This window comes from Leptodactylus fuscus, chromosome 8, assembly GCF_031893055.1.
Source record: "Leptodactylus fuscus isolate aLepFus1 chromosome 8, aLepFus1.hap2, whole genome shotgun sequence".
Taxonomy (NCBI): domain Eukaryota; kingdom Metazoa; phylum Chordata; class Amphibia; order Anura; family Leptodactylidae; genus Leptodactylus; species Leptodactylus fuscus.
The window spans coordinates 95,328,836-95,353,708 of record NC_134272.1 but is presented as its reverse complement, the minus strand read 5'-3'; the positions used below and the strand labels follow the sequence as shown (position 1 = coordinate 95,353,708).

At 47.7% G+C, this 24,873-nt stretch overlaps 2 protein-coding genes across 2 annotated transcripts in view; both read right to left on the bottom strand.

Moving 5' to 3' along the window:
• Nucleotides 1-12,974, bottom strand: part of SLC15A2 (solute carrier family 15 member 2) — a 65,441-nt gene extending 52,467 nt beyond the window's left edge. The window contains exons 1-2 of the mRNA XM_075285823.1: nucleotides 12,458-12,974; nucleotides 6,563-6,624 (exon numbers count right to left, since the gene is read on the bottom strand). Coding sequence (XP_075141924.1) covers nucleotides 6,563-6,624; nucleotides 12,458-12,494 — 99 coding nt within the window. The 5' untranslated portion in view covers nucleotides 12,495-12,974. The remainder of the gene's footprint in view (nucleotides 1-6,562; nucleotides 6,625-12,457) is intronic.
• The window catches only part of EAF2 (ELL associated factor 2), a 361,203-nt gene that overhangs the window by 272,061 nt on the left and 64,269 nt on the right, over nucleotides 1-24,873 (bottom strand). The window lies entirely within an intron of this gene.

Here is a 24,873-nt window from a genome sequence, read left to right as displayed (position 1 = left end):
AGTAGTGCCAGGAGTAGTAGATGCAGGGCTATGTGAGTAGTGCCAGGAGTAGTAGATGCAGGGCTATGTCATTAGTGTCAGGAGTAGTAGATGCAGGGCTATGTGAGAAGTGCCAGGAGTAGTAGATGCAGGACTATGTGAGTAGTGCCAGGAGTAGTAGATACAGGGCTATGTGAGTAGTGCCAGGAGTAGTAGATGCAGGGCTATGTGAGTAGTGCCAGGAGTAGTAGATGCAGGGCTATGTGAGTAGTACCAGGAGTAGTAGATGCAGGACTATGTGAGTAGTGCCAGGAGTAGTAGATACAGGGCTATGTGAGTAGTGCCAGGAGTAGTAGATGTAGGGCTATGTGAGTAGTGCCAGGAGTAGTAGATGCAGGGCTATGTGAGTAGTGCCAGGAGTAGCAGCTGTAGGGCTTCGGGTAGTGCCAGGAGTAGTAGATGCAGGGCTATGTGAGTAGTGTCAGGAGTAGTAGATGCAGGGCTATGTGAGTAGTGTCAGGAGTAGTAGATGCAGGGCTATGTGAGTAGTGTCAGGAGTAGTAGATGCAGGGCTATGTGAGTAGTGCCAGGAGTAGTAGGTGCAAGGCTATGTCAGTAGTGCCAGGAGTAGTAGATGCAGGGCTATGTGAGTAGTGCCAGGAGTAGTAGATGCAGGGCTATGTGAGTAGTGCCAGGAGTAGTAGATGCAGGACTATGTGTGTAGTGCCAGGAGTAGTAGATGCAGGGCTATGTCCATAGTGCCAGGAGTAGTAGATGCAGGGCTATGTGAGTAGTACCAGGAGTAGTAGATACAGGGCTATGTCAGTAGTGTCAGGAGTAGTAGATGCAGGGCTATGTGAGTAGTGCCAGGAGTAGTAGATGCAGGGCTATGTGAGTAGTACCAGGAGTAGTAGATACAGGGCTATGTCAGTAGTGTCAGGAGTAGTAGATGCAGGGCTATGTGAGTAGTGCCAGGAGTAGTAGATGCAGGGCTATATGAGTAGTGCCAGGAGTAGTAGATGCAGGGCTATGTGAGTAGTACCAGGAGTAGTAGATGCAGGGCTATGTGAGTAGTGCCAGGAGTAGTAGATGCAGGGCTATGTGAGTAGTGCCAGGAGTAGTAGATACAGGGCTATGTGAGTAGTGCCAGGAGTAGTAGATGCAGGGCTATGTGAGTAGTGCCAGGAGTAGTAGATGCAGGGCTATGTGAGTAGTGCCAGGAGTAGTAGATACAGGGCTATGTGCGTAGTGCCAGGAGTAGTAGATGCAGGGCTATGTGAGTAGTGCCAGGAGTAGTAGATGCAGGACTATGTGAGTAGTGCCAGGAGTAGTAGATGCAGGGCTATGTGAGTAGTGCCAGGAGTAGTAGATACAGGGCTATGTGCGTAGTGCCAGGAGTAGTAGATGCAGGGCTATGTGAGTAGTGCCAGGAGTAGTAGATGCAGGGCTATGTGAGTAGTGCCAGGAGTAGTAGATGCAGGGCTATGTCAGTAGTACCAGGAGTAGTAGATGCAGGACTATGTGTGTAGTGCCAGGAGTAGTAGATGCAGGGCTATGTGAGTAGTGCCAGGAGTAGTAGATGCAGGGCTATGTGAGTAGTGTCAGGAGTAGTAGATGCAGGACTATGTGTGTAGTGCCAGGAGTAGTAGATGCAGGGCTATGTGAGAAGTGCCAGGAGTAGTAGATGCAGGACTATGTGAGTAGTGCCAGGAGTAGTAGATGCAGGGCTATGTGAGTAGTGCCAGGAGTAGTAGATACAGGGCTATGTGCGTAGTGCCAGGAGTAGTAGATGCAGGGCTATGTGAGTAGTGCCAGGAGTAGTAGATACAGAGCTATGTGCGTAGTGCCAGGAGTAGTAGATACAGGGCTATGTGCGTAGTGCCAGGAGTAGTAGATGCAGGGCTATGTGAGTAGTGCCAGGAGTAGTAGATGCAGGGCTATGTGTGTAATGCCAGGAGTAGTAGATGCAGGGCTATGTGAGTAGTGTCAGGAGTAGTAGATGCAGGACTATGTGTGTAGTGCCAGGAGTAGTAGATGCAGGGCTATGTGAGTAGTGCCAGGAGTAGTAGATGCAGGGCTATGTGAGTAGTGCCAGGAGTAGTAGATGCAGGGCTATGTGAGTAGTGTCAGGAGTAGTAGATGCAGGACTATGTGTGTAGTGCCAGGAGTAGTAGATGCAGGGCTATGTGAGAAGTGCCAGGAGTAGTAGATGCAGGACTATGTGAGTAGTGCCAGGAGAAGTAGATGCAGGGCTATGTGAGTAGTACCAGGAGTAGTAGATGCAGGACTATGTGAGTAGTGCCAGGAGTAGTAGATGCAGGACTATGTGTGTAGTGCCAGGAGTAGTAGATGCAGGGCTATGTGAGTAGTGCCAGGAGTAGTAGATGCAGGGCTATGTGAGTAGTGTCAGGAGTAGTAGATGCAGGACTATGTGTGTAGTGCCAGGAGTAGTAGATGCAGGGCTATGTGAGAAGTGCCAAGAGTAGTAGATGCAGGACTATGTGAGTAGTGCCAGGAGTAGTAGATGCAGGGCTATGTGAGTAGTGCCAGGAGTAGTAGATGCAGGGCTATGTGTGTAATGCCAGGAGTAGTAGATACAGGACTATGTGAGTAGTACCAGGAGTAGTAGATGCAGGGCTATGTGAGTAGTGCCAGGAGTAGTAGATGCAGGGCTATGTGAGTAGTGCCAGGAGTAGTAGATGCAGGACTATGTGAGTAGTGCCAGGAGTAGTAGCTGTAGGGCTTCGCTTAGTGCCAGGAGTTGTAACTGTAGGGCTTTGGGTAGTGCCAGGAGTAGTAGATGCAGGGCTATGTGAGTAGTGCCAGGAGTAGTAGATGCAGGGCTATGTGAGTAGTGCCAGGAGTAGTAGATGCAGGGCTATGTGAGTAGTACCAGGAGTAGTAGCTGTAGGGCTATGTGAGTAGTGCCAGGAGTAGCAGCTGTAGGGCTTCGGGTAGTGCCAGGAGTAGTAGATGCAGGGCTATGTGAGTAGTGCCAGGAGTAGCAGCTGTAGGGCTTCGGGTAGTGCCAGGAGTAGTAGATGCAGGGCTATGTGAGTAGTGCCAGGAGTAGTAGATGCAGGGCTATGTGAGTAGTGCCAGGAGTAGTAGATGCAGGACTATGTGAGTAGTGCCAGGAGTAGTAGATGCAGGGCTATGTGAGTAGTGCCAGGAGTAGTAGATGCAGGGCTATGTGAGTAGTGCCAGGAGTAGTAGATGCAGGACTATGTGAGTAGTGCCAGGAGTAGTAGATGCAGGGCTATGTGAGTAGTGCCAGGAGTAGTAGATGCAGGGCTATGTGAGTAGTGCCAGGAGTAGTAGATGCAGGGCTATGTGTGTAGTGCCAGGAGTAGTAGATGCAGGGCTATGTGAGTAGTGCCAGGAGTAGTAGATGCAGGGCTATGTGAGTAGTGCCAGGAGTAGTAGATGCAGGGCTATGTGAGTAGTGCCAGGAGTAGTAGATGCAGGGCTATGTCAGTAGTGTCAGGAGTAGTAGATGCAGGGCTATGTGAGTAGTGCCAGGAGTAGTAGATGCAGGGCTATGTGAGTAGTGCCAGGAGTAGTAGATGCAGGGCTATGTGAGTAGTGCCAGGAGTAGTAGATGCAGGGCTATGTGAGTAGTACCAGGAGTAGTAGATGCAGGGCTATGTGAGTAGTGCCAGGAGTAGTAGATGCAGGGCTATGTGAGTAGTGCCAGGAGTAGTAGATGCAGGGCTATGTGAGTAGTGCCAGGAGTAGTAGATGCAGGGCTATGTGAGTAGTGCCAGGAGTAGTAGATGCAGGGCTATGTGAGTAGTGCCAGGAGTAGTAGATGCAGGGCTATGTGAGTAGTGCCAGGAGTAGTAGCTGTAGGGCTTCGCTTAGTGCCAGGAGTTGTAACTGTAGGGCTTTGGGTAGTGCCAGGAGTAGTAGATGCAGGGCTATGTGAGTAGTGCCAGGAGTAGTAGATGCAGGGCTATGTGAGTAGTGCCAGGAGTAGTAGATGCAGGGCTATGTGAGTAGTACCAGGAGTAGTAGCTGTAGGGCTATGTGAGTAGTGCCAGGAGTAGCAGCTGTAGGGCTTCGGGTAGTGCCAGGAGTAGTAGATGCAGGGCTATGTGAGTAGTGCCAGGAGTAGCAGCTGTAGGGCTTCGGGTAGTGCCAGGAGTAGTAGATGCAGGGCTATGTCAGTAGTGCCAGGAGTAGTAGATGCAGGACTATGTGGGTAGTGCCAGGAGTAGTAGATGCAGGACTATGTGGGTAGTGCCAGGAGTAGTAGATGCAGGACTATGTGAGTAGTACCAGGAGTAGTAGATGCAGGGCTATGTGAGTAGTGCCAGGAGTAGTAGATGCAGGACTATGTGAGTAGTGCCAGGAGTAGTAGATGCAGGGCTATGTGAGTAGTGTCAGGAGTAGTAGATGCAGGACTATGTGAGTAGTGCCAGGAGTAGTAGATGCAGGGCTATGTGAGTAGTGCCAGGAGTAGTAGATACAGGGCTATGTGAGTAGTGCCAGGAGTAGTAGATGCAGGGCTATGTGAGTAGTGCCAGGAGTAGTAGATGCAGGGCTATGTGAGTAGTGCCAGGAGTAGTAGATGCAGAGCTATGTGAGTAGTACCAGGAGTAGTAGATGCAGGGCTATGTGAGTAGTGCCAGGAGTAGTAGATGCAGGGCTATGTGAGTAGTGCCAGGAGTAGTAGATGCAGGACTATGTGAGTAGTGCCAGGAGTAGTAGATGCAGGGCTATGTGAGTAGTGCCAGGAGTAGTAGATACAGGGCTATGTCAGTAGTGTCAGGAGTAGTAGATGCAGGACTATGTGAGTAGTGCCAGGAGTAGTAGATGCAGGGCTATGTGAGTAGTGCCAGGAGTAGTAGATGCAGGGCTATGTGAGTAGTGCCAGGAGTAGTAGATACAGGGCTATGTGAGTAGTGCCAGGAGTAGTAGATGCAGGGCTATGTGAGTAGTGCCAGGAGTAGTAGATGCAGGGCTATGTGAGTAGTGCCAGGAGTAGTAGATGCAGGGCTATGTGAGTAGTGTCAGGAGTAGTAGATGCAGGGCTATGTGAGTAGTGCCAGGAGTAGTAGATGCAGGACTATGTGAGTAGTGCCAGGAGTAGTAGATGCAGGGCTATGTGAGTAGTGCCAGGAGTAGTAGATGCAGGGCTATATGAGTAGTGCCAGGAGTAGTAGATGCAGGGCTATGTGAGTAGTGCCAGGAGTAGTAGATGCAGGGCTATGTGAGTAGTGCCAGGAGTAGTAGATGCAGGACTATGTGTGTAGTGCCAGGAGTAGTAGATGCAGGGCTATGTGAGTAGTGCCAGGAGTAGTAGATGCAGGGCTATGTCCATAGTGCCAGGAGTAGTAGATGCAGGGCTATGTGAGTAGTGCCAGGAGTAGTAGATGCAGGGCTATGTGCGTAGTGCCAGGAGTAGTAGATGCAGGGCTATGTGCGTAGTGCCAGGAGTAGTAGATGCAGGGCTATGTGAGTAGTGCCAGGAGTAGCAGCTGTAGGGCTTCGGGTAGTGCCAGGAGTAGTAGATGCAGGGCTATGTGAGTAGTGCCAGGAGTAGTAGATGCAGGGCTATGTGAGTAGTGCCAGGAGTAGTAGATGCAGGGCTATGTCATTAGTGTCAGGAGTAGTAGATGCAGGGCTATGTGAGAAGTGCCAGGAGTAGTAGATGCAGGACTATGTGAGTAGTGCCAGGAGTAGTAGATACAGGGCTATGTGAGTAGTGCCAGGAGTAGTAGATGCAGGGCTATGTGAGTAGTGCCAGGAGTAGTAGATGCAGGGCTATGTGAGTAGTGCCAGGAGTAGTAGATGCAGGGCTATGTGAGTAGTGCCAGGAGTAGTAGATGCAGGGCTATGTGCGTAGTGCCAGGAGTAGTAGATGCAGGGCTATGTGAGTAGTACCAGGAGTAGTAGATGAAGGGCTATGTGAGTAGTGCCAGGAGTAGTAGATGCAGGGCTATGTCAGTAGTGCCAGGAGTAGTAGATGCAGGACTATGTGAGTAGTGCCAGGAGTAGTAGATACAGGGCTATGTGAGTAGTGCCAGGAGTAGTAGATGCAGGGCTATGTGAGTAGTGCCAGGAGTAGTAGATGCAGGGCTATGTGCGTAGTGCCAGGAGTAGTAGATGCAGGGCTATGTGCGTAGTGCCAGGAGTAGTAGATGCAGGGCTATGTGCGTAGTGCCAGGAGTAGTAGATGCAGGGCTATGTGAGTAGTGCCAGGAGTAGTAGATGCAGGGCTATGTGAGTAGTGTCAGGAGTAGTAGATGCAGGGCTATGTGAGTAGTGCCATGAGTAGTAGCTGTAGGGCTTCGCTTAGTGCCAGGAGTTGTATCTGTAGGGCTTTGGGTAGTGCCAGGAGTAGCAGCCGCAGTCCCGCCTCTTGTGTCTGCAGTCGGACATACTACGTTGCACTTCCTGAGGTTTCTCTATTTCTTATTCTTATTACTTTGCCAGATTTGTTTTGAAGTAGAAAAAAAGACAGAAAAGTTGTGTTTGTGTTTGGGGCGGAGTTGGGGGGAGTCGGGGGAGTCTTTGGGGCGACAATGGATTAACCCTGTAATGTCCTTCTGCTCTCGGGAGTCACAGGACCACTTACCGGCACTCTCTTGGTGGGAACAGCGTCTCTGGAGAAGAACTTCTTCACTCCAGTCTTCTTTTCTGAGGGCGAGAGAAGACACGGGTCACCTTTGGGCTCTGACATTCTGCCTCAGAGCTGCGCTCTCCAAACTCCTCAAACTTCATCCTTAGCTCTCCAGTCCCTCCCCTTGTCCCAGCGCTGGGTGCAGCTCACCTCCTGGATACTACACTATTAACTCTTCCATTCCAGACTCCCAAAACTATGTGGTGCCCGGCCGCCTGTCAGGACATTAACCCCTTCTGTCCCACCATCCTCTCTAGTCAGCGGCCACTCTCTCTGACACTACATTTAACCCTTTATTCTTCAGGCAAACTCCTAGAATTATTGACGCCGATCATAGGAGATTGTAGCAGCGGGATCGAGCGGCAATATAAAGGGGCTGCTGAATGAACCCCTGTTGTCTGCTGTCAGGGGTCTGTACGTGGCCAAACACATGACATGGACTTCAAGATCTCAGCCGACCAGCTAATGTGTATCTAGGAGTCCCCACTCTCCAAACCTATAGATGTGAGAGGAGAGAAGGAGATACTGGAGGGGACAGAGGGGTCTGGGGGAGGACAGAGGGTTCTGGAGGAGGGTACAGGGGGACAGGGAAGTCTGGAGGAGGACAGAGGGGTCTGGAGGAGGACAGAGGGGACTGGAGGAGGGCACAGGGGGACAGGAAAGTCTGGAGGAGGGCACAGGGGTCTGGAGGAGGAAAGAGGGGTCTGGAGGAGGACAGATGGGTCTGGAGGAGGAAAGAGGGGTCTGGAGGAGGACAGAAGGGTCTGGAGGAGGAAAGAGGGGTCTGGAGGAGGAAAGAGGGGTCTGGAGGAGGGCAGAGGAGTCTGGAGGAGGGCAGAGGGGTCTGGAGGAGGGCACAGGGGTCTGCAGGAGGACAGAGGGGTCTGCAGGAGGGCAGAATGGTCTGGAGGAGGAAAGAGGGGTCTGGAGGAGGAAAGAGGAGTCTGGAGGAGGGCAGAGGAGTCTGGAGAAGGACAGAGGAGTCTGGATGAGGGCACAGGGGTCTGGAGGAGGACAGAGGGGTCTGGAGGAGGACAGAGGGGTCTGGAGGAGGGCACACGGGGACAGGGAAGTCTGGAGGAGGACACAGGGGTCTGGAGGAGGGCAGATGGTTCTGGAGGAGGAAAGAGGGGTCTGGAGGAGGACAGAAGGGTCTGGAGGAGGAAAGAGGAGTCTGGAGGAGGGCAGAGGAGTCTGGAGGAGGGCAGAGGGGTCTGGAGGAGGACAGAGGGGTCCGGAGGAGGACAGAGGGGTCTGGAGGAGGAAAGAGAGGACTGGATGAGGGCACAGGGGGACAGGAAAGTCTGGAGGAGGGCACAGGGGTCTGGAGGAGGAAAGAGGGGTCTGGAGGAGGACAGATGGGTCTGGAGGAGGAAAGAGGGGTCTGGAGGAGGACAGATGGGTCTGGAGGAGGAAAGAGGGGTCTGGAGGAGGACAGAAGGGTCTGGAGGAGGAAAGAGGGGTCTGGAGGAGGAAAGAGGGGTCTGGAGGAGGGCAGAGGAGTCTGGAGGAGGGCAGAGGGGTCTGGAGGAGGGCACAGGGGTCTGCAGGAGGACAGAGGGGTCTGCAGGAGGGCAGAAGGGTCTGGAGGAGGAAAGAGGGGTCTGGAGGAGGAAAGAGGAGTCTGGAGGAGGACAGAGGAGTCTGGAGAAGGACAGAGGAGTCTGGAGGAGGGCAGAGGAGTCTGGAGAAGGACAGAGGAGTCTGGAGGAGGGCAGAGGGGTCTGGAGGAGGACAGAGGGGTCCGGAGGAGGACAGAGGGGTCTGGAGGAGGAAAGAGAGGACTGGATGAGGGCACAGGGGTCTGGAGGAGGGCACACGGGGACAGGGAAGTCTGGAGGAGGACAGAGGGATCCGGAGGAGGGCACAGGGGTCTGGAGGAGGACGGAGCGGTCTGGAATAGATAGAAGGCGTTTGGCAGTGGTTTACTCCCCTCTACCCAATTGGGAGCACATGCATACTTGGCCGAGCTCTGGTCGGGAGGAGTAGCTGTCACTGACATGAGTATTGCGCTGACAGCTACTTGAGGGTTATGGCCAGATATTGTGCAACCTTCAGGAACTCTTTAAAGGGATAGATGGAGAAAAACTGACTAAAAGAGACGCTGCCTGCCCGTGCCGCAGAAACAAAGTGTTTTTTGTTGCAGATTTTTCCCAAACCATCTAAACAGCACCACCAAGCCCCCCCCCCCTACACTTCTTGATGAATGGGGAGACATTTTATGTACAATAATGCGGAGGGGGCACATATATTTCTCCATATAGTGTATGTTATCAGGCCGTGACGTCAGGACAGTGTTAATATTGTACAATCGCAGTCTATCAATCTGATCTTTACACCTTATCATAAACTTGACATCAATTCTGAATTTATTGTGTGAATCGATTGATCTGACAATCATTAATCATTATGATAACCAGATTGTGTCAATTTGCTGTAAATCCTCCGCACAGCCTGGGTGGAACATGAAGGACTCATAGATATATATATATATATATATATATATATATATATATATATATATATATATACTTGTAAGAGTCTGTGGAGGGCGCTAGAGATATGTCACATGAAATAATGACCATCAGGACAATCAAAACAATGAGAATCTAAAGGGGGGGGGGTGTGCAATCAGCGAGGGGATACAGGGGGAGGAGTCAGCGAGGGGATATAGGGGAGGAGTCAGTGAGGGGATATAGAGGGAGCAGTCAGTGAGGGAATATAGGGGGAGGAGTCAGTGAGGGGATATAGGGGGAGGAGTCAGTGAGTGGATATAGGGGGAGGAGTCAGTGAGGGGATATAGGGGGAGCAGTCAGTGAGGGGATATAGGGGGAGGAGTTGTGGGGGGATATGAGGAGGGAGGAGTCAGTGAGCGGGGGGCAGTGACTCTTGGATGACATGTACAATATTCTGTATGTCAGTATGTCACAAGCCTTGCTATGACGGGTACAATAGCCCCGGCACTATCAGCCCTGACACAGTATATTACCTCTATAATTGCATGGGATTAAGCAGGGGCGGTTCCTTACAGTGGGTGGAGTCTATGTGGGTGGGGTTTACTGAAGTGGGTGTGGCTTGTGACTCCTTTCTGGTTTATACTGCACAGTTAGCTGCCTAAGGCTATGTTCACACTAGTGCCGCTCCCATAGTATCCTGTCACTGTCCCCCATTAGACAGATCTGTCGTTTCTGTTTCGTCTGTTCTATTGACTAGAATAAGTAGAAAATGGATAAAGTGAAGGCGGGTGTGACCTTACTGAATGTTTCTGTGTATTGTATCTGCATTGTATCTATAATGTATCTATGGTTTATCTATAAGGTATCTGTATTGTATCTGTATCTATAATGTGTGTATATTAGGTGGGTAACATTGTATATAGTGTAAAGCCGCCATATATAGGTCAGTAAATCCGCTATAATCTCTAGAATCAGGCGGATACATTCTAGTTATGGATTCTATCTTTGTTACTGTATCTATATATTCAGGTTATTTTATATCACAGGAATTGTTTTCCTTGTATTGATATCAGTTCTGCAGACACTGCAGCCCCCCCCCCCCCAAACAACCCCCCCAGCCCCTATTGTAAACTGACACATTGTAACAGTGTCTAATGATACCAGAAGTTTATTGTATTCCCGGCCCCCTCCTCACATGATCAGTCCCCTCCATTGTGATATTGACATCACCATCATTGTTAGATATAATAACAGGAGCGGTTATGTAGAATAATCTATAAGGACTGGTTATACAGAATAATCTATAGGGATCTGTTATATAGAATAATCTGTAAGGATCGGTTATATAGGATAATCTATAAGGACTGGTTATATAGAATAATCTATAGGGATTGGTTATATTATTATTATTTTTATTATTATTATTTATTTATATAGGGTTATATAGGGTAATCTATAAGGATCTTTTATATAGAATAATCTGTAAGGATCGGTTATATAGAATAATCTATCTGTCACAGTTTATCAAGTTGTAAACCAGGAATTGACCATCCATTAAGATGTTCTATACAAGGGCAGCAACGTTGTCCCTGATGTCCCATACGAGGGTGACGCAACGTATAATTCGCTTATCTCCCCATAAACCATCTCTTTTCGTAATACTCATAGATTTTGGCATACAACCACAGGGGTGGGGGTTACCAGGGTGGGGCTGGGGTCCACACCCATCAGGCACCTATGGCATATACAGGGGTCAGAGTATCTATCTAGACGCCTTGGCAGATTCAGTTATATGAATATCCATTTTGATGCCCTAGGCAGATAACGTTTTGCTGAAGACACCAGGCAGTCCCATATAGTGCTGTGCAGTGTATACAGGGCAAGAGAGGTGGTACTGTGCAGTGTATACAGGGCAAGAGAGGTGGTACTGTGCAGTGTATACAGGGCAAGAGAGTGGTACTGTGCAGTGTATACAGGGCAAGAGAGGTGGTACTGTGCAGTGTATACAGGGCAAGAGAGGTGGTACTGTGCAGTGTATACAGGGCAAGAGAGTGGTACTGTGCAGTGTATACAGGGCAAGAGAGGTGGTACTGTGCAGTGTATACAGGGCAGGAGAGGTGGTACTGTGCAGTGTATACAGGGCAGGAGAGGTGGTACTGTGCAGTGTATACCGGGCAAGAGAGGTGGTACTGTGCAGTGTATAGAGGGCAAGAGAAGTGGTACTGTGCAGTGTATAGAGGGCAAGAGAAGTGGTACTGTGCAGTGTATAGAGGGCAAGAGAAGTGGTACTGTGCAGTGTATACTGCAAGAGAAGTGGTACTGTGCAGTGTATACAGGGCAAGAGAAGTGGTACTGTGCAGCGTATACAGGGCAAGAGAAGTGGTACTGTGCAGTGTATAGAGGGCAAGAGAAGTGGTACTGTGCAGTGTATAGAGGGCAAGAGAAGTGGTACTGTGCAGTGTATACAGAGCAAGAGAAGTGGTACTGTGCAGTGTATACAGAGCAAGAGAAGTGGTACTGTGCAGTGTATACAGGGCAGGAGAGGTGGTACTGTGCAGTGTGTCCGGTTTGCCTGGTATGAGTTACTTTGCGGGCTCCGGCTTCCTGCGCCTCCCTGTACACTTTGCTTTTGCGATACATTTTGCTGTACTACAATAAGAGATTCTATGGGCTAAGGGGCCACACGGTGGCTCAGTGATTAGCACTGCAGCCTTGCAGTACTGGGTCCTGGCGTTCAAATCCCGCCAAGGGCAAAAAAACCATCTGCAAGGAGTTTGTATGTTCTCCCCGTGTTTGCATGGATTTCCATCCCATATTCCAAAAAGACATACTAATCGGGAAAATGTACATTGTGAGCTCTAAGTGGGGCTCACAATCTACATAAAAAAAAAAATAAAAAAAAAAATAAGAGATTCTATGGGCTGAAGAGGACGACACGTCAGATATCCTCGGCCTACAGAACAACTAGACGCAGTGAAGCCGCATCCATTATAGGATTATCCTTTGTTTACTGTGATAAAGTCACAACATAATTATACTGTAGAACCGCCAAGAGGGGGAGCATCACCCCGAAATCTCAGGGACCACCTCCAAGTACCAGTTTCAGAGAAACCCCGTGTATGTGGAATCGGCAGCAGACAGAGGTCTCAGCGTGGCTCTGAGTGACAGAGGACCACAAGATGATTCATGTATTATTAGTGATGAGACAGATACAATGTTACAATCATCTGATACAATGTTACAATCATCTGATACAATGTTACAATCATCTGATTACAGTCATCATCAGTGATATATTTGGGGAGGGCTTGTGTCACTGCCCACAGGATAGAGGTTACACATCAGCTCTAAACTAGAGACCCTTGGGGTGGGGGTGGGGGGGCTGATATTTTACCTGTAGGCATGTTGTCGTCATTGCCGCCTTCGCCCATGGCTGGATTTTGTGTTCCGCGCTCTCCTGGCAGAATGTGCCCCGACCCCACTGATCATCACACTTTTCAGCTCCCAATTTCTGGTGAATGATTGACCCCCCAGGCTCTGCCCTCGCTCCGCTCCACCAATGACATCCCTGCGAGGCTTCACTTATTGAGATGAGATGTGAGGACTAATTATCATGGACCTTTGCACCAGACTCACTGACAAGGTCTCAGTTGTCTCTGGAAGATGGAGTCACGAGATCCTGGAATAACCTTGTGAGATCTGCGAGGAGGATGAAACGTTACAATGTGAATGGGTGTTTGTTCGTAGTGCGCTGGTGGGTGATAGCGAATGTCTGCTCATGTGATAGCAGGAGATGCAGCAATAACATGGGCGACAGATCGGCTGACATGCACCCCATATCTAATGTCACTTCCCTGATACCTGTAAAGGGACAATGTGCACCCCCAAACCAAAAATCTATTCAAAATTATAGCGATGGGTTCATTGGCAGAGAAAAGGTTAATGGGCGCTTCCCTGGTGGGTCATATATGTGAATGGGCTAATGGGAATATTTCAGGATCCAGTAGCCGGCGTCTGGTGGTTACTCGCAGGCTGCGGCAGATCTGCAGGGATCATGCTATACGGATTCTGAGTGGTAACATCACATTTCGGGAGACTGAGAAGAGGCGTAATAAGCTTGGCCCTAAACTTTTTTATGCATGCTACTTGCCTAAGCCATGGCCCAACACTGCGAACCTACTGCATTCCCATCCCATGACCCCAGACCAAACCCTAAACTAAGCAGACCCCCAAATATAGACCCCAAAGTAACCTCAAAATGCACCTCAAAGTACAGACCCAGACCCCAGAATACAGAGCAACGTATAACTACAGACCCTACAGATAATAGAAAGAGATCCTAACAGAAATACCGGCCCAAAATTACTACAGAACCTGACCCCTAAATAAATGCAGACCTAAGGCCAAAGTGCGGAGTAACTACACACCCCAGAATGTATACAGACCCCCCAAATCTACAGAGTTCAGGTCAAAATAAGTAGAACCCCCCCCCCCAGCTACAGATCAAAGCTTTACACAGAAGATCCCGTCCTGTCCATGGTTCTTTCCTGACCACGGCTCCTTCTACAGTAACAGGTCCTGCACACATATGGTCATGTGATTACAGGTCCTTCTATAATAACAGGTCCTGCACACATATGGTCATGTGATTACAGGTCCTTCTACAGTAATAGGTCCTGCACACATATGGTCATGTGATTACAGGTCCTTCTACAGTAACACATCCTGCACACATATGGTCATGTGATTACAGGTCCTTCTACAGTAACAGGTCCTGCACACATATGGTCATGTGATTACAGGTCCTTCTACAGTAACACATCCTGCACACATATGGTCATGTGATTACAGGTCCTTCTACAGTAACAGGTCCTGCACACATATGGTCATGTGATTACAGGTCCTTCTATAATAACAGGTCCTGCACACATATGGTCATGTGATTACAGGTCCTTCTACAGTAACACATCCTGCACACATATGGTCATGTGATTACAGGTCCTTCTACAGTAACAGGTCCTGCACACATATGGTCATGTGATTACAGGTCCTTCTACAGTAACACATCCTGCACACATATGGTCATGTGATTACAGGTCCTTCTACAGTAACAGGTCCTGCACACATATGGTCATGTGATTACAGGTCCTTCTATAATAACAGGTCCTGCACACATATGGTCATGTGATTACAGGTCCTTCTACAGTAATAGGTCCTGCACACATATGGTCATGTGATTACAGGTCCTTCTACAGTAACACATCCTGCACACATATGGTCATGTGATTACAGGTCCTTCTACAGTAACAGGTCCTGCACACATATGGTCATGTGATTACAGGTCCTTCTATAATAACAGGTCCTGCACACATATGGTCATGTGATTACAGGTCCTTCTACAGTAACACATCCTGCACACATATGGTCATGTGATTACAGGTCCTTCTACAGTAACAGGTCCTGCACACATATGGTCATGTGATTACAGGTCCTTCTATAATAACAGGTCCTGCACACATATGGTCATGTGATTACAGGTCCTTCTACAGTAATAGGTCCTGCACACATATGGTCATGTGATTACAGGTCCTTCTACAGTAACACATCCTGCACACATATGGTCATGTGATTACAGGTCCTTCTACAGTAACAGGTCCTGCACACATATGGTCATGTGATTACAGGTCCTTCTATAATAACAGGTCCTGCACACATATGGTCATGTGATTACAGGTCCTTCTACAGTAATAGGTCCTGCACACATATGGTCATGTGATTACAGGTCCTGCTACAGTAACAGGTCCTGCACACATATGGTCATGTGATTACAGGTCCTTCTACAGTAATAGGTCCTGCATACATATGGTCATGTGATTACAGGTCCTTCTACAGTAACACATCCTGCACACATATGGTCATGTGATTACAGGTCCTTCTACAGTAACACATCCTGCACACATATGGTCATGTGATTACAGGTCCTTCTACAGTAACAGGTCCTGCACACATATGGTCATGTGATTACAGGTCCTTCTATAATAACAGGTCCTGCACACATATGGTCATGTGATTAGAGGTCCTTCTACAGTAATAGGTCCTGCACACATATGGTCATGTGATTACAGGTCCTTCTACAGTAACACATCCTGCACACATATGGTCATGTGATTACAGGTCCTTCTACAGTAACAGGTCCTGCACACATATGGTCATGTGATTACAGGTCCTTCTATAATAACAGGTCCTGCACACATATGGTCATGTGATTACAGGTCCTTCTACAGTAATAGGTCCTGCACACATATGGTCATGTGATTACAGGTCCTTCTACAGTAATAGGTCCTGCACACATATGGTCATGTGATTACAGGTCCTTCTACAGTAACAGGTCCAGCACACATATGGTCATGTGATTACAGGTCCTTCTACAGTAACAGGTCCAGCACACATATGGTCATGTGATTACAGGTCCTTCTACAGTAACACATCCTGCACACATATGGTCATGTGATTACAGGTCCTTCTACAGTAATAGGTCCAGCACACATATGGTCATGTGATTACAGGTCTTTGAAAATGGAGAGGCTAAAGTTGAGGATTAGAAGGAAGCTTCTGCTTTGACATATTTTTCTGAAGAAGAGGCTTCAGAAGTCTGACCATCGCTGATGAGTGTAGATGTGGATTAGTAGCCACCAATATACTGGACAGCCATAGCTTGCAGTGCACCCTTGATTCTATATGTTAATGCCCTCACATATGGATCAGATGCCTGGACATTATGCGGTGCACTATAACTATCAACCAGTAGGAGAATCCAGTGGACCACAGATATCTGTATAAGCGTATGGCCCCGCCATTGTCTGTATACTCCTCAGATGTGGGCACACTTGTCTCTGGTCCGTCCTGTTTTCGCAGCATTTGGCTGTAGTTACTTTATATGGAATTGTTAATTTTTAAGAACAGCATTTATGGTTACAGCAGACATAAAGCAAAGTCCCCGTGGATGGCAGTGACAGTTAACTCCTGCAGTGCCAGCCCCTGTTATGTGCCCAGTCTGCTGGGAGAGATGGGGAAGGGGCTGCTGTGAGGGTAAACATGTATAAGATTACTACATATTATTAGGAAGTAAGAAATGAGAGGAATTAAAGGCGATCTCCAGAAATACCCGGCCTGTGTAATGAAAGGGTTACAGTTATCTGCATTTCTGCAAGCGTGTTTGTGTAAAAAAAAAGCAAAATGTAAACTCTCCCATATGTAGTTACAGATCTACACAGGACCGGCAGATAAAAGCCAAAATGAATTGGTGCTGGACTGGTGGCTGAGGGGGCAACGGCCTAATACTCCGGTCACATATCAGCCTAATACTCCGGTCACATATCAGCCTTATACTCCGGTCACATATCAGCCTTATACTCCGGTCACATATCAGCCCAATACTCCGGTCACATATCAGCCTAATACTCCGGTCACATATCAGCCTAATACTCCGGTCACATATCAGCCTTATACTCCGGTCACATATCAGCCTAATACTCCGGTCACATATCAGCCTAATACTCCGGTCACATATCAGCCTTATACTCCGGTCACATATCAGCCTAATACTCCGGTCACATATCAGCCTAATACTCCGGTCACATATCAGCCTAATACTCCGGTCACATATCAGCCTTATACTACGGTCACATATCAGCCTAATACTCCGGTCACATATCAGCCTAATACTCCGGTCACATATCAGCCTAATACTCCGGTCACATATCAGCCTTATACTCCGGTCACATAGCCTAATATCCAGTCACATATCAGCCTAATACTCCGGTCACATATCAGCCTAATACTCCGGTCACATATCAGCCTAATACTCCGGTCACATATCAGCCTTATACTCCGGTCACATATCAGCCTTATACTCCGGTCACATATCAGCCTTATACTCCGGTCACATATCAGCCTTATACTCCGGTCACATATCAGCCTTATACTCCGGTCACATATCAGCCTAATACTCCGGTCACATATCAGCCTAATACTCCGGTCACATATCAGCCTTATACTCCGGTCACATATCAGCCTTATACTCCGGTCACATATCAGCCTAATACTCCGGTCACATATCAGCCTAATACTCCGGTCACATATCAGCCTAATACTCCGGTCACATATCAGCCTTATACTACGGTCACATATCAGCCTAATACTCCGGTCACATATCAGCCTAATACTCCGGTCACATATCAGCCTAATACTCCGGTCACATATCAGCCTTATACTCCGGTCACATAGCCTAATATCCAGTCACATATCAGCCTAATACTCCGGTCACATATCAGCCTAATACTCCGGTCACATATCAGCCTAATACTCCGGTCACATATCAGCCTTATACTCCGGTCACATATCAGCCTTATACTCCGGTCACATATCAGCCTTATACTCCGGTCACATATCAGCCTTATACTCCGGTCACATATCAGCCTTATACTCCGGTCACATATCAGCCTTATACTCCGGTCACATATCAGCCCAATACTCCGGTCACATATCAGCCCAATACTCCGGTCACATATCAGCCCAATACTCCGGTCACATATCAGCCTTATACTCCGGTCACATATCAGCCTAGTACTGATATATAGCTCAATACCATAGCAGAAAGTAAGCTGGGACTAGCGGGGACCCCTGGAATGGGGATTTAGGAGGTGAGTACGGGCGGGGTTGTATGTTGTATGAAAATCCTAGACAATCCCTTTAAGAATGTAATAATCCCACACATTACACTAAGTAATTCCCACCCAGTCTTATGAGACCCCACGTGGCTGGAGAGGGGGCTTATAGGAAAAAACTCCCCAATAAGGAACGGACCTGCTCTCTGACCAAGGGCCCGCCTTATATTAAAGGGCCCGGCCTCACATTAAAGGGCCCGGCCACTTTCAGACCAATGTGATTGTTTGTATAATAAGTAGTTGTACAATTCTCTGTTTCCTCCCAGTTTGTAGATCTCGGCTCGCTGTCATTCAGTCTGCTTACCTCTAGTGGATGAAATTCTGACCATGGTCATGTGATGTATGGTGTATGGTCATGTGATCTATGGTCATGTGATGTATAGTCTATGGTCATGTGACGTATGGTCATGTGATGAACATTCAGGTGCACGGCTCGTTACCAGGCAGATGTCTGGTTATTATACTGTGACTGCAGCAATCCGTGCACCTGTGTGTTCATCACATGACCATGGGCCCTACATCACATGACCATGGGCCCTACATCACATGACCATGGACCGTACATCACATGACCATGGACCGTACATCACATGACCATGGACCGTACATCACATGACCATGAACTGTACATCACATGACCATGGACCCTACATCACATGACCATAGACTACACATCACATGACCATGGACCGTACATCACATGACCATGGACCGTACATCACATGACCATGGACCGTACATCCCTCATTGCGGTTTTTCCTGCAGTAATTTCCCCAGAATGTCCGCAGAGTTTTCCTCGGTAGATTTTCGGCTTCCTTTATACCTATAGCTAGACCACCGCCACTTCTGTAGATATCACTGATTTGCTGCGATTTACAAAAACGTGTCAGACATGTGACGTTTGTTAAAAAAGAAAGCTCGGTGGCAGCCTTTATTGCCTGGTTGTCGCCTTATTCCGTCCTCGTCCTGGTGGGCTTATAACATGGGAGAGTCTGATGCCTCCTGGGGCCACATCACTTTACCTCTAACCTTTGGCACTAATGATAGGACTATTATACCATATCATTGTGCGATCAATGGCGGCCGGGGTCGGAGGGGATTTGGCTGCTGCAATACGAAATAATCCAGATCTGTAGAGACAGGAAGGACTTAGAGCTATTGCAAGTAACAGAAGGTTTCCGTTCACTGACAGCAAGCAGAGAGTGTGGAGAGATTACATGAAATCGTCGCCTTTCCCCTTTACATAAGGCTGGGATCCCATAGAAGTAACTGGAGAAGTATATATATATACAGATGAATCTATATACCCTCTGTATACTACATATGATACGAGATGCGGAGGGGGAGGGGAGTATTCCTGGGGCTCAGTGCACGCTCTGCAGCTATCGGACACTTATCAGCATCGGCTTTATTAGGGGACAATTTTCGTGGCTCACGTCACTTATTTACAGCTAATAGATTACGTCAGATAAGATAACGCAAACCGTAGCGCCGAGATAGGAAAGGACAAGATAGAGACAGGTCAGCAGAGAGGTACAGATAGACGGACGCAGGAAAGAGAGATGGATGCAGGACAGAAGGACGCAGAAAAGAGGGATAGACACGGAACAGACAGGCGCAATACAGACAGACAGACGAGGAAAAGACAGACGCAATACAGACAGACAGGCGAGGAACAAACAGACGGACGCAGAACAGACAGACACAGAACAGACAGACAGACACATAAAAGAGGGATAGACACGGAACAGACAGGCGCAATACAGACAGACAGACGAGGAAAAGACAGACGCAATACAGACAGACAGGCGAGGAACAAACAGACGGACGCAGAACAGACAGACACAGAACAGACAGACAGACACATAAAAGAGGGATAGACACGGAACAGACAGGCGCAATACAGACAGACAGACGAGGAAAAGACAGACGCAATACAGACAGACAGGCGAGGAACAAACAGACAGACACAGAACAGACAGACAGACACATAAAAGAGGGATAGACACGGAACAGACAGGCGCAATACAGACAGACAGACGAGGAACAGACAGACGGGCGCAGAACGCAGAACAGACAGATGCAGAACAGACAGACGGACACATAAAAGAGGGATAGACACGGAACAGACAGGCGCAATACAGACAGACAGACGAGGAACAGACAGACAGGCGCAGGACGCAGAACAGACAGAAGGACGCAGAAAAGAGGAATAGACACGGAACAGACAGGCACAAGACAGACAGACGAGGAACAGACAGACGCAATACAGACAGACAGACGAGGAACAGACAGACGGGTGCATAAAAGAGGGATAGACACGGAACAGACAGGCGCAATACAGACAGACGAGGAACAGACAGACGGGCGCAGAACGCAGAACAGATAGATGCAGAACAGACAGACGGACGCATAAAAGAGGGATAGACACGGAACAGACAGGCGCAATACAGACAGACAGACGAGGAACAGACAGACGGGCGCAGGACACAGAACGCAGAACAGACAGACGGACGCATAAAAGAGGGATAGACATGGAACATATAGACGCACGCAGAACAGAGCCTCTGCGCCCTGCTCCCTGCTGTTTAGACACATTGGGGTGCCCGGTCCATCAGACTTTCTATAACTCACACCAGTAGACTGGCTGCTGTAGATCTGTATCCAGGTGAGTTGTGTACCTGGCAGAGGGATCTCCAGTTTTAATAAATTCCCCCCATTGAATTCTGTGTGTTGTCAAAATGGAAGCTGCAAAATAGGCCGTCATGTTCTTTGCTTTTATTCCATGCGCCTCCTCCTACTGGCGCCCACCTTCGTGCACCCCAATATAACAAACAACCAAAACTTTCTTCTGTGATGTTTTTCACTTTTCTGATGGAAGTCCTGCAGGTAAACAAACATGGCAGGAGAAAGTGTCTGAGTATATATGTATAGTCATGGCCAAAAGTTCTGAGAATGCCACAAATCTCCTCTTGTCACATGATCTGCTCCCTCTGGGTTCTGTGTGTTTGTCGGATGTTTTTATCACATACAGAAATAGAATTGCAATCATATTCTGAGTAATAAAAGCTTATAGTGACAGTTAGAAGGAGTTACTGCAGCGTTGTAATATTTGCAGTGTTGCCCCTTCTTCTTCTTCAGGACTCTGCAATTCACCCTGGCATGCTCTCAATCAACTTCTGGACCAAATCCTGACTGATAGCCGTCCATTCTTGCACAATCAATGCTTGCATTTTCTCAGAATTTGTAGGTTTTTGTTTGTCCACCCGTCTCTTGATGATTGACCACAAGTTCTCAATGGGATTAAGATCTGGGGAGTTTCCAGGCCATGGACCCAAAATCTCTGTGTTTTGTTCCCTGAGCCATTTAGTTCTCCCCTTTGCTTTATGGCAAGGTGCTCCATCATGCTGGAAAAGGCATTGTTGATGGCCAAACTGCTCTTGGACGGTTGGGAGAAGTTGATCTTGGAGGACATTCTGGTCCCATTCTTTATTCATGGCTGTGTTTTTAGGCAAGACTGTGAGAGCCGATTCCCTTGGCTGAGAAGCCACCCCACACATGAATGGTTTCAGGAGGCTTTACAGTTGGCATGAGACAAGACTGGTGGTAGCGCTCACCTCCTCTTCTCCCAATAAGCTGTTTTCCAGATGTCCCAAACAATCGAAAAGGGGATTCATCAGAGAAAATGACTTTACCCCAGTCCTCAGCAGTCCACTCCCTGGACCTTCTGCAGAATATCAGTCTGTCCCTGATGTTTTTTCTGGAGAGAAGTGGCTTCTTTGCTGCCCTCCTTGAGACCAGGCCTTGCTCCAAGAGTCTCCGCAGTCTCACAGTGCGTGCAGATGCACTCACACCTGCCTGCTGCCATTCCTGAGCAAGCTCTGCACTGCTGGTAGCCCGATCCCGCAGCTGAAACACTTTTAAGAGACGGTCCTGGCCCTTGCTGGTCTTTCTTGGGCGCCCTGGAGCCTTTTGGCCAACAATGGAACCTCTCTCCTTGAAGTTCTTGATGATGCGATAGATTGGTGACTGAGGTGCAATCTTTCTAGCTACGATACTCTTCCCTGTTAGGCCATTTTTGTGCAGTGCAATGATGACTGCACGTGTTTCTTTAGAGATAACCATGGTTAACAGAAGAGAAACAATGATGCAAAGCACCAGCCTCCTTTTACAGTGTCCAGTGGTGTCATTCTTACTTAATCATGACAGATTGATCTCCAGCCCTGTCCTCATCAACACCCACACCTGTGTTACTGGAGCAATCACTGAAACGATGTTAGCTGGTCCTTTTAAGGCAGGGCTGCAATAATGTTGAAATGTTTTTTGGGGGGATAAAGTTCATTTTCTAGGCAAATATTGACTTTGCAAGTAATTGGTGTTAAACTGATCACTCTGTATAACACTCTGGAGTAGATGCAAATTGCCATTAGGAAAACTGAAGCAGTAGACTTTGTAACAATTACTATTTGTATCATTCTCAAAACTTTTGGCCATGACTGTATAGTCAATGGAGCAGAGACAGACAGAGGGGGCTCACGGGTGCCAAAATTGGGTGCAATGGATTGGGAACTCATGTAATAGTAATAGGAGCAGCACTAAACAGTGGAGGGAGCTGCCGCTTAGTAGATTAGGTGTAGCCTGCACTACCTGTCCACTAGTAGCCATCAGCACCCAGAGACTGCCAGAGCAGCTGATCTGTGTGGGGCCCGGGTGTTGGACCCCCACAGATCACATACTGATGACCTATCCCCTGGAGCTGATCGGTTACATGACATTCCTTGCAGGATAAGGTTCGCTGTTCTGCAGCATCTTCAGTTGTCTTGCATAAGAGAAGAAGAGAGATAGGAAAGTGAACTTTGTATCTTAATGTAATGAAATAACTAAAGATACAATGTGATTATCTATCTACAGATATATACACTGTACACAAGGATACACAAGTATATACCACTATATACAGGAGGCCAGTATACAGATTTATACACTGTACACAAAGATACACACGTATATACCACTATACACAGAAGGACAGTATACAGATATATACACTGTACACAAGGATACACAAGTATATACCACTTTATACAGGAGGCCAGTATACAGATATATACACTGTACACAAGTATATACCACTATACACAGAAGGACAGTATACAGATATATACACTGTACACAAGGATACACAAGTATATACTACTATATACAGGAGGCCAGTATACAGATATATACACTGTACACAAGTATATACCACTATATACTACTATATACAGGAGGGCAGTCTACCGAGGACACTGAAACTATTCTCCAGCCAAACAGAATGTCAGAAAATAAAAGAAAAAATTCATCAAAAAAAATCATAAATTTCTCATAATAATAATAATAATAATAATAATAATACATGTTATTTCTATAGCGCCAACATATTCCGCAGCGCTGTACAATTTGTAGGGCTCAAATACAGACAGACAGATACATAACAAAGAAATCATTTCACACAATGGGACTGAGGGCCCTGCTCACAAGAGCTTACAATCTATGAGGTAGAGGGGGTGACACAGGAGGTAGCAGTGGCGGCATTGCTTATACAGGGGTCAGACACTTCTGTAATAGAGGTGACTGTCATTACACAGACATAAGACTTTATGAGCCGTCACCAGTCGTGTCCTGTAACATGTGGATGGAGCTCGGACCTATAAAGTTATCCTGAGATGACATCATATCATGTGGGGTAATGTGGGGGCGGGGACAGAGGGGGGTTAGATTTTGGGGATTCTAATTATAGTACAGAAGGGTTTATGTTACAAATTGTGATCGGCCTGTCTGATAAGATGCGTCTTAAGGGCTCGTTCACACGGTGTAACGTGCCGCGTGATGTGGCACGTGTACGCCGCGTGACCCTTTGCATGCCGTACACGCTCCCATTCATTTCAATGGGAGCGGGGATCGTATGCGCCACGCTAGTTTGCGGCCGTGCATTTATTCATTTTCATTTTATTTGCGTTTGAAACTGTAGAAATTGGGAGTTAATCTAATTGTCCGGGGTAGAGCATTCCAGAGAAGTGGTGCAGCTCGGGAGAAGTCTTGTATACGAGCGGGGGAGGTTCTGATAATAGAGGATGGAAGTGTTAGATCATTGAGTGAGCGGAGAGCAGAGGATGTGTGATAGAGATGAGGGAGGAGATGTAGGGAGGCTCTTCTGGGGTTACCCACATAACACCCCCATATACACTCGTTGCCAGTAGTGCAGGCAGATAGTTACACATCTCACACACAATGACTGGACTGGAAGTAGCTCCAAGTGTTATCACAATTTACTTATTATCTTCCAGGGTTAGTAAATAATGAAGTGCAAGAAAATACAAGAAGATTAAATAAGTGACGCCTGAATGTAATGGAGAGCTGTGACAGCGGAGATCAGAGAATGGCTGAGACCAGAGAGCGCCGTATATCCTGAGACCAGAGAGCGCCGTATATCCTGAGACCAGAGAGCGCCGTATATCCTGAGACCAGAGAGCGCCGTATATCCTGAGACCAGAGAGCGCCGTATATCCTGAGACCAGAGAGCGCCTTATATCCGGAGACCAGAGACCAGAGAGCGTCTTATATCCTATCCAGAAACCTGTCATTCTGCAGATGTTCGCACCTAGTTGTCACCATCTCATTTGGTCCTCGTCACAGTCGCTGACTATTCTCTTGCTGTCTGACATATCTCTGCCATTATTCCCTTTACCTCTCAGTGGTTTTGACTCATTGGACCCATCTAAATGCCATAAAACCCCTTTGGTGACTATACTTAGATGTGTATGCTATCAATAAAGACCAGCAGAAAACCTTATGTGTGGTATAAGTGGGGTAGGCCACAGCTTTATTTAGAACTGATAACAAAGGTTAAATAAACCCAAAATATATAAACCATCCATGCCCCGCTTCCGGCTCTTCTTTTCCTATCTTCTTATCTGGCCCTGAATGCTCCGCTGCGATTCAGTGAGCATGTAGGTCAACATAACTTCAAAAATTGGGCATGGACACCCCCGCCAGCTGTGACAACGAAATCTGAAAGAAAAGAAGACAAAACAACAGAGAG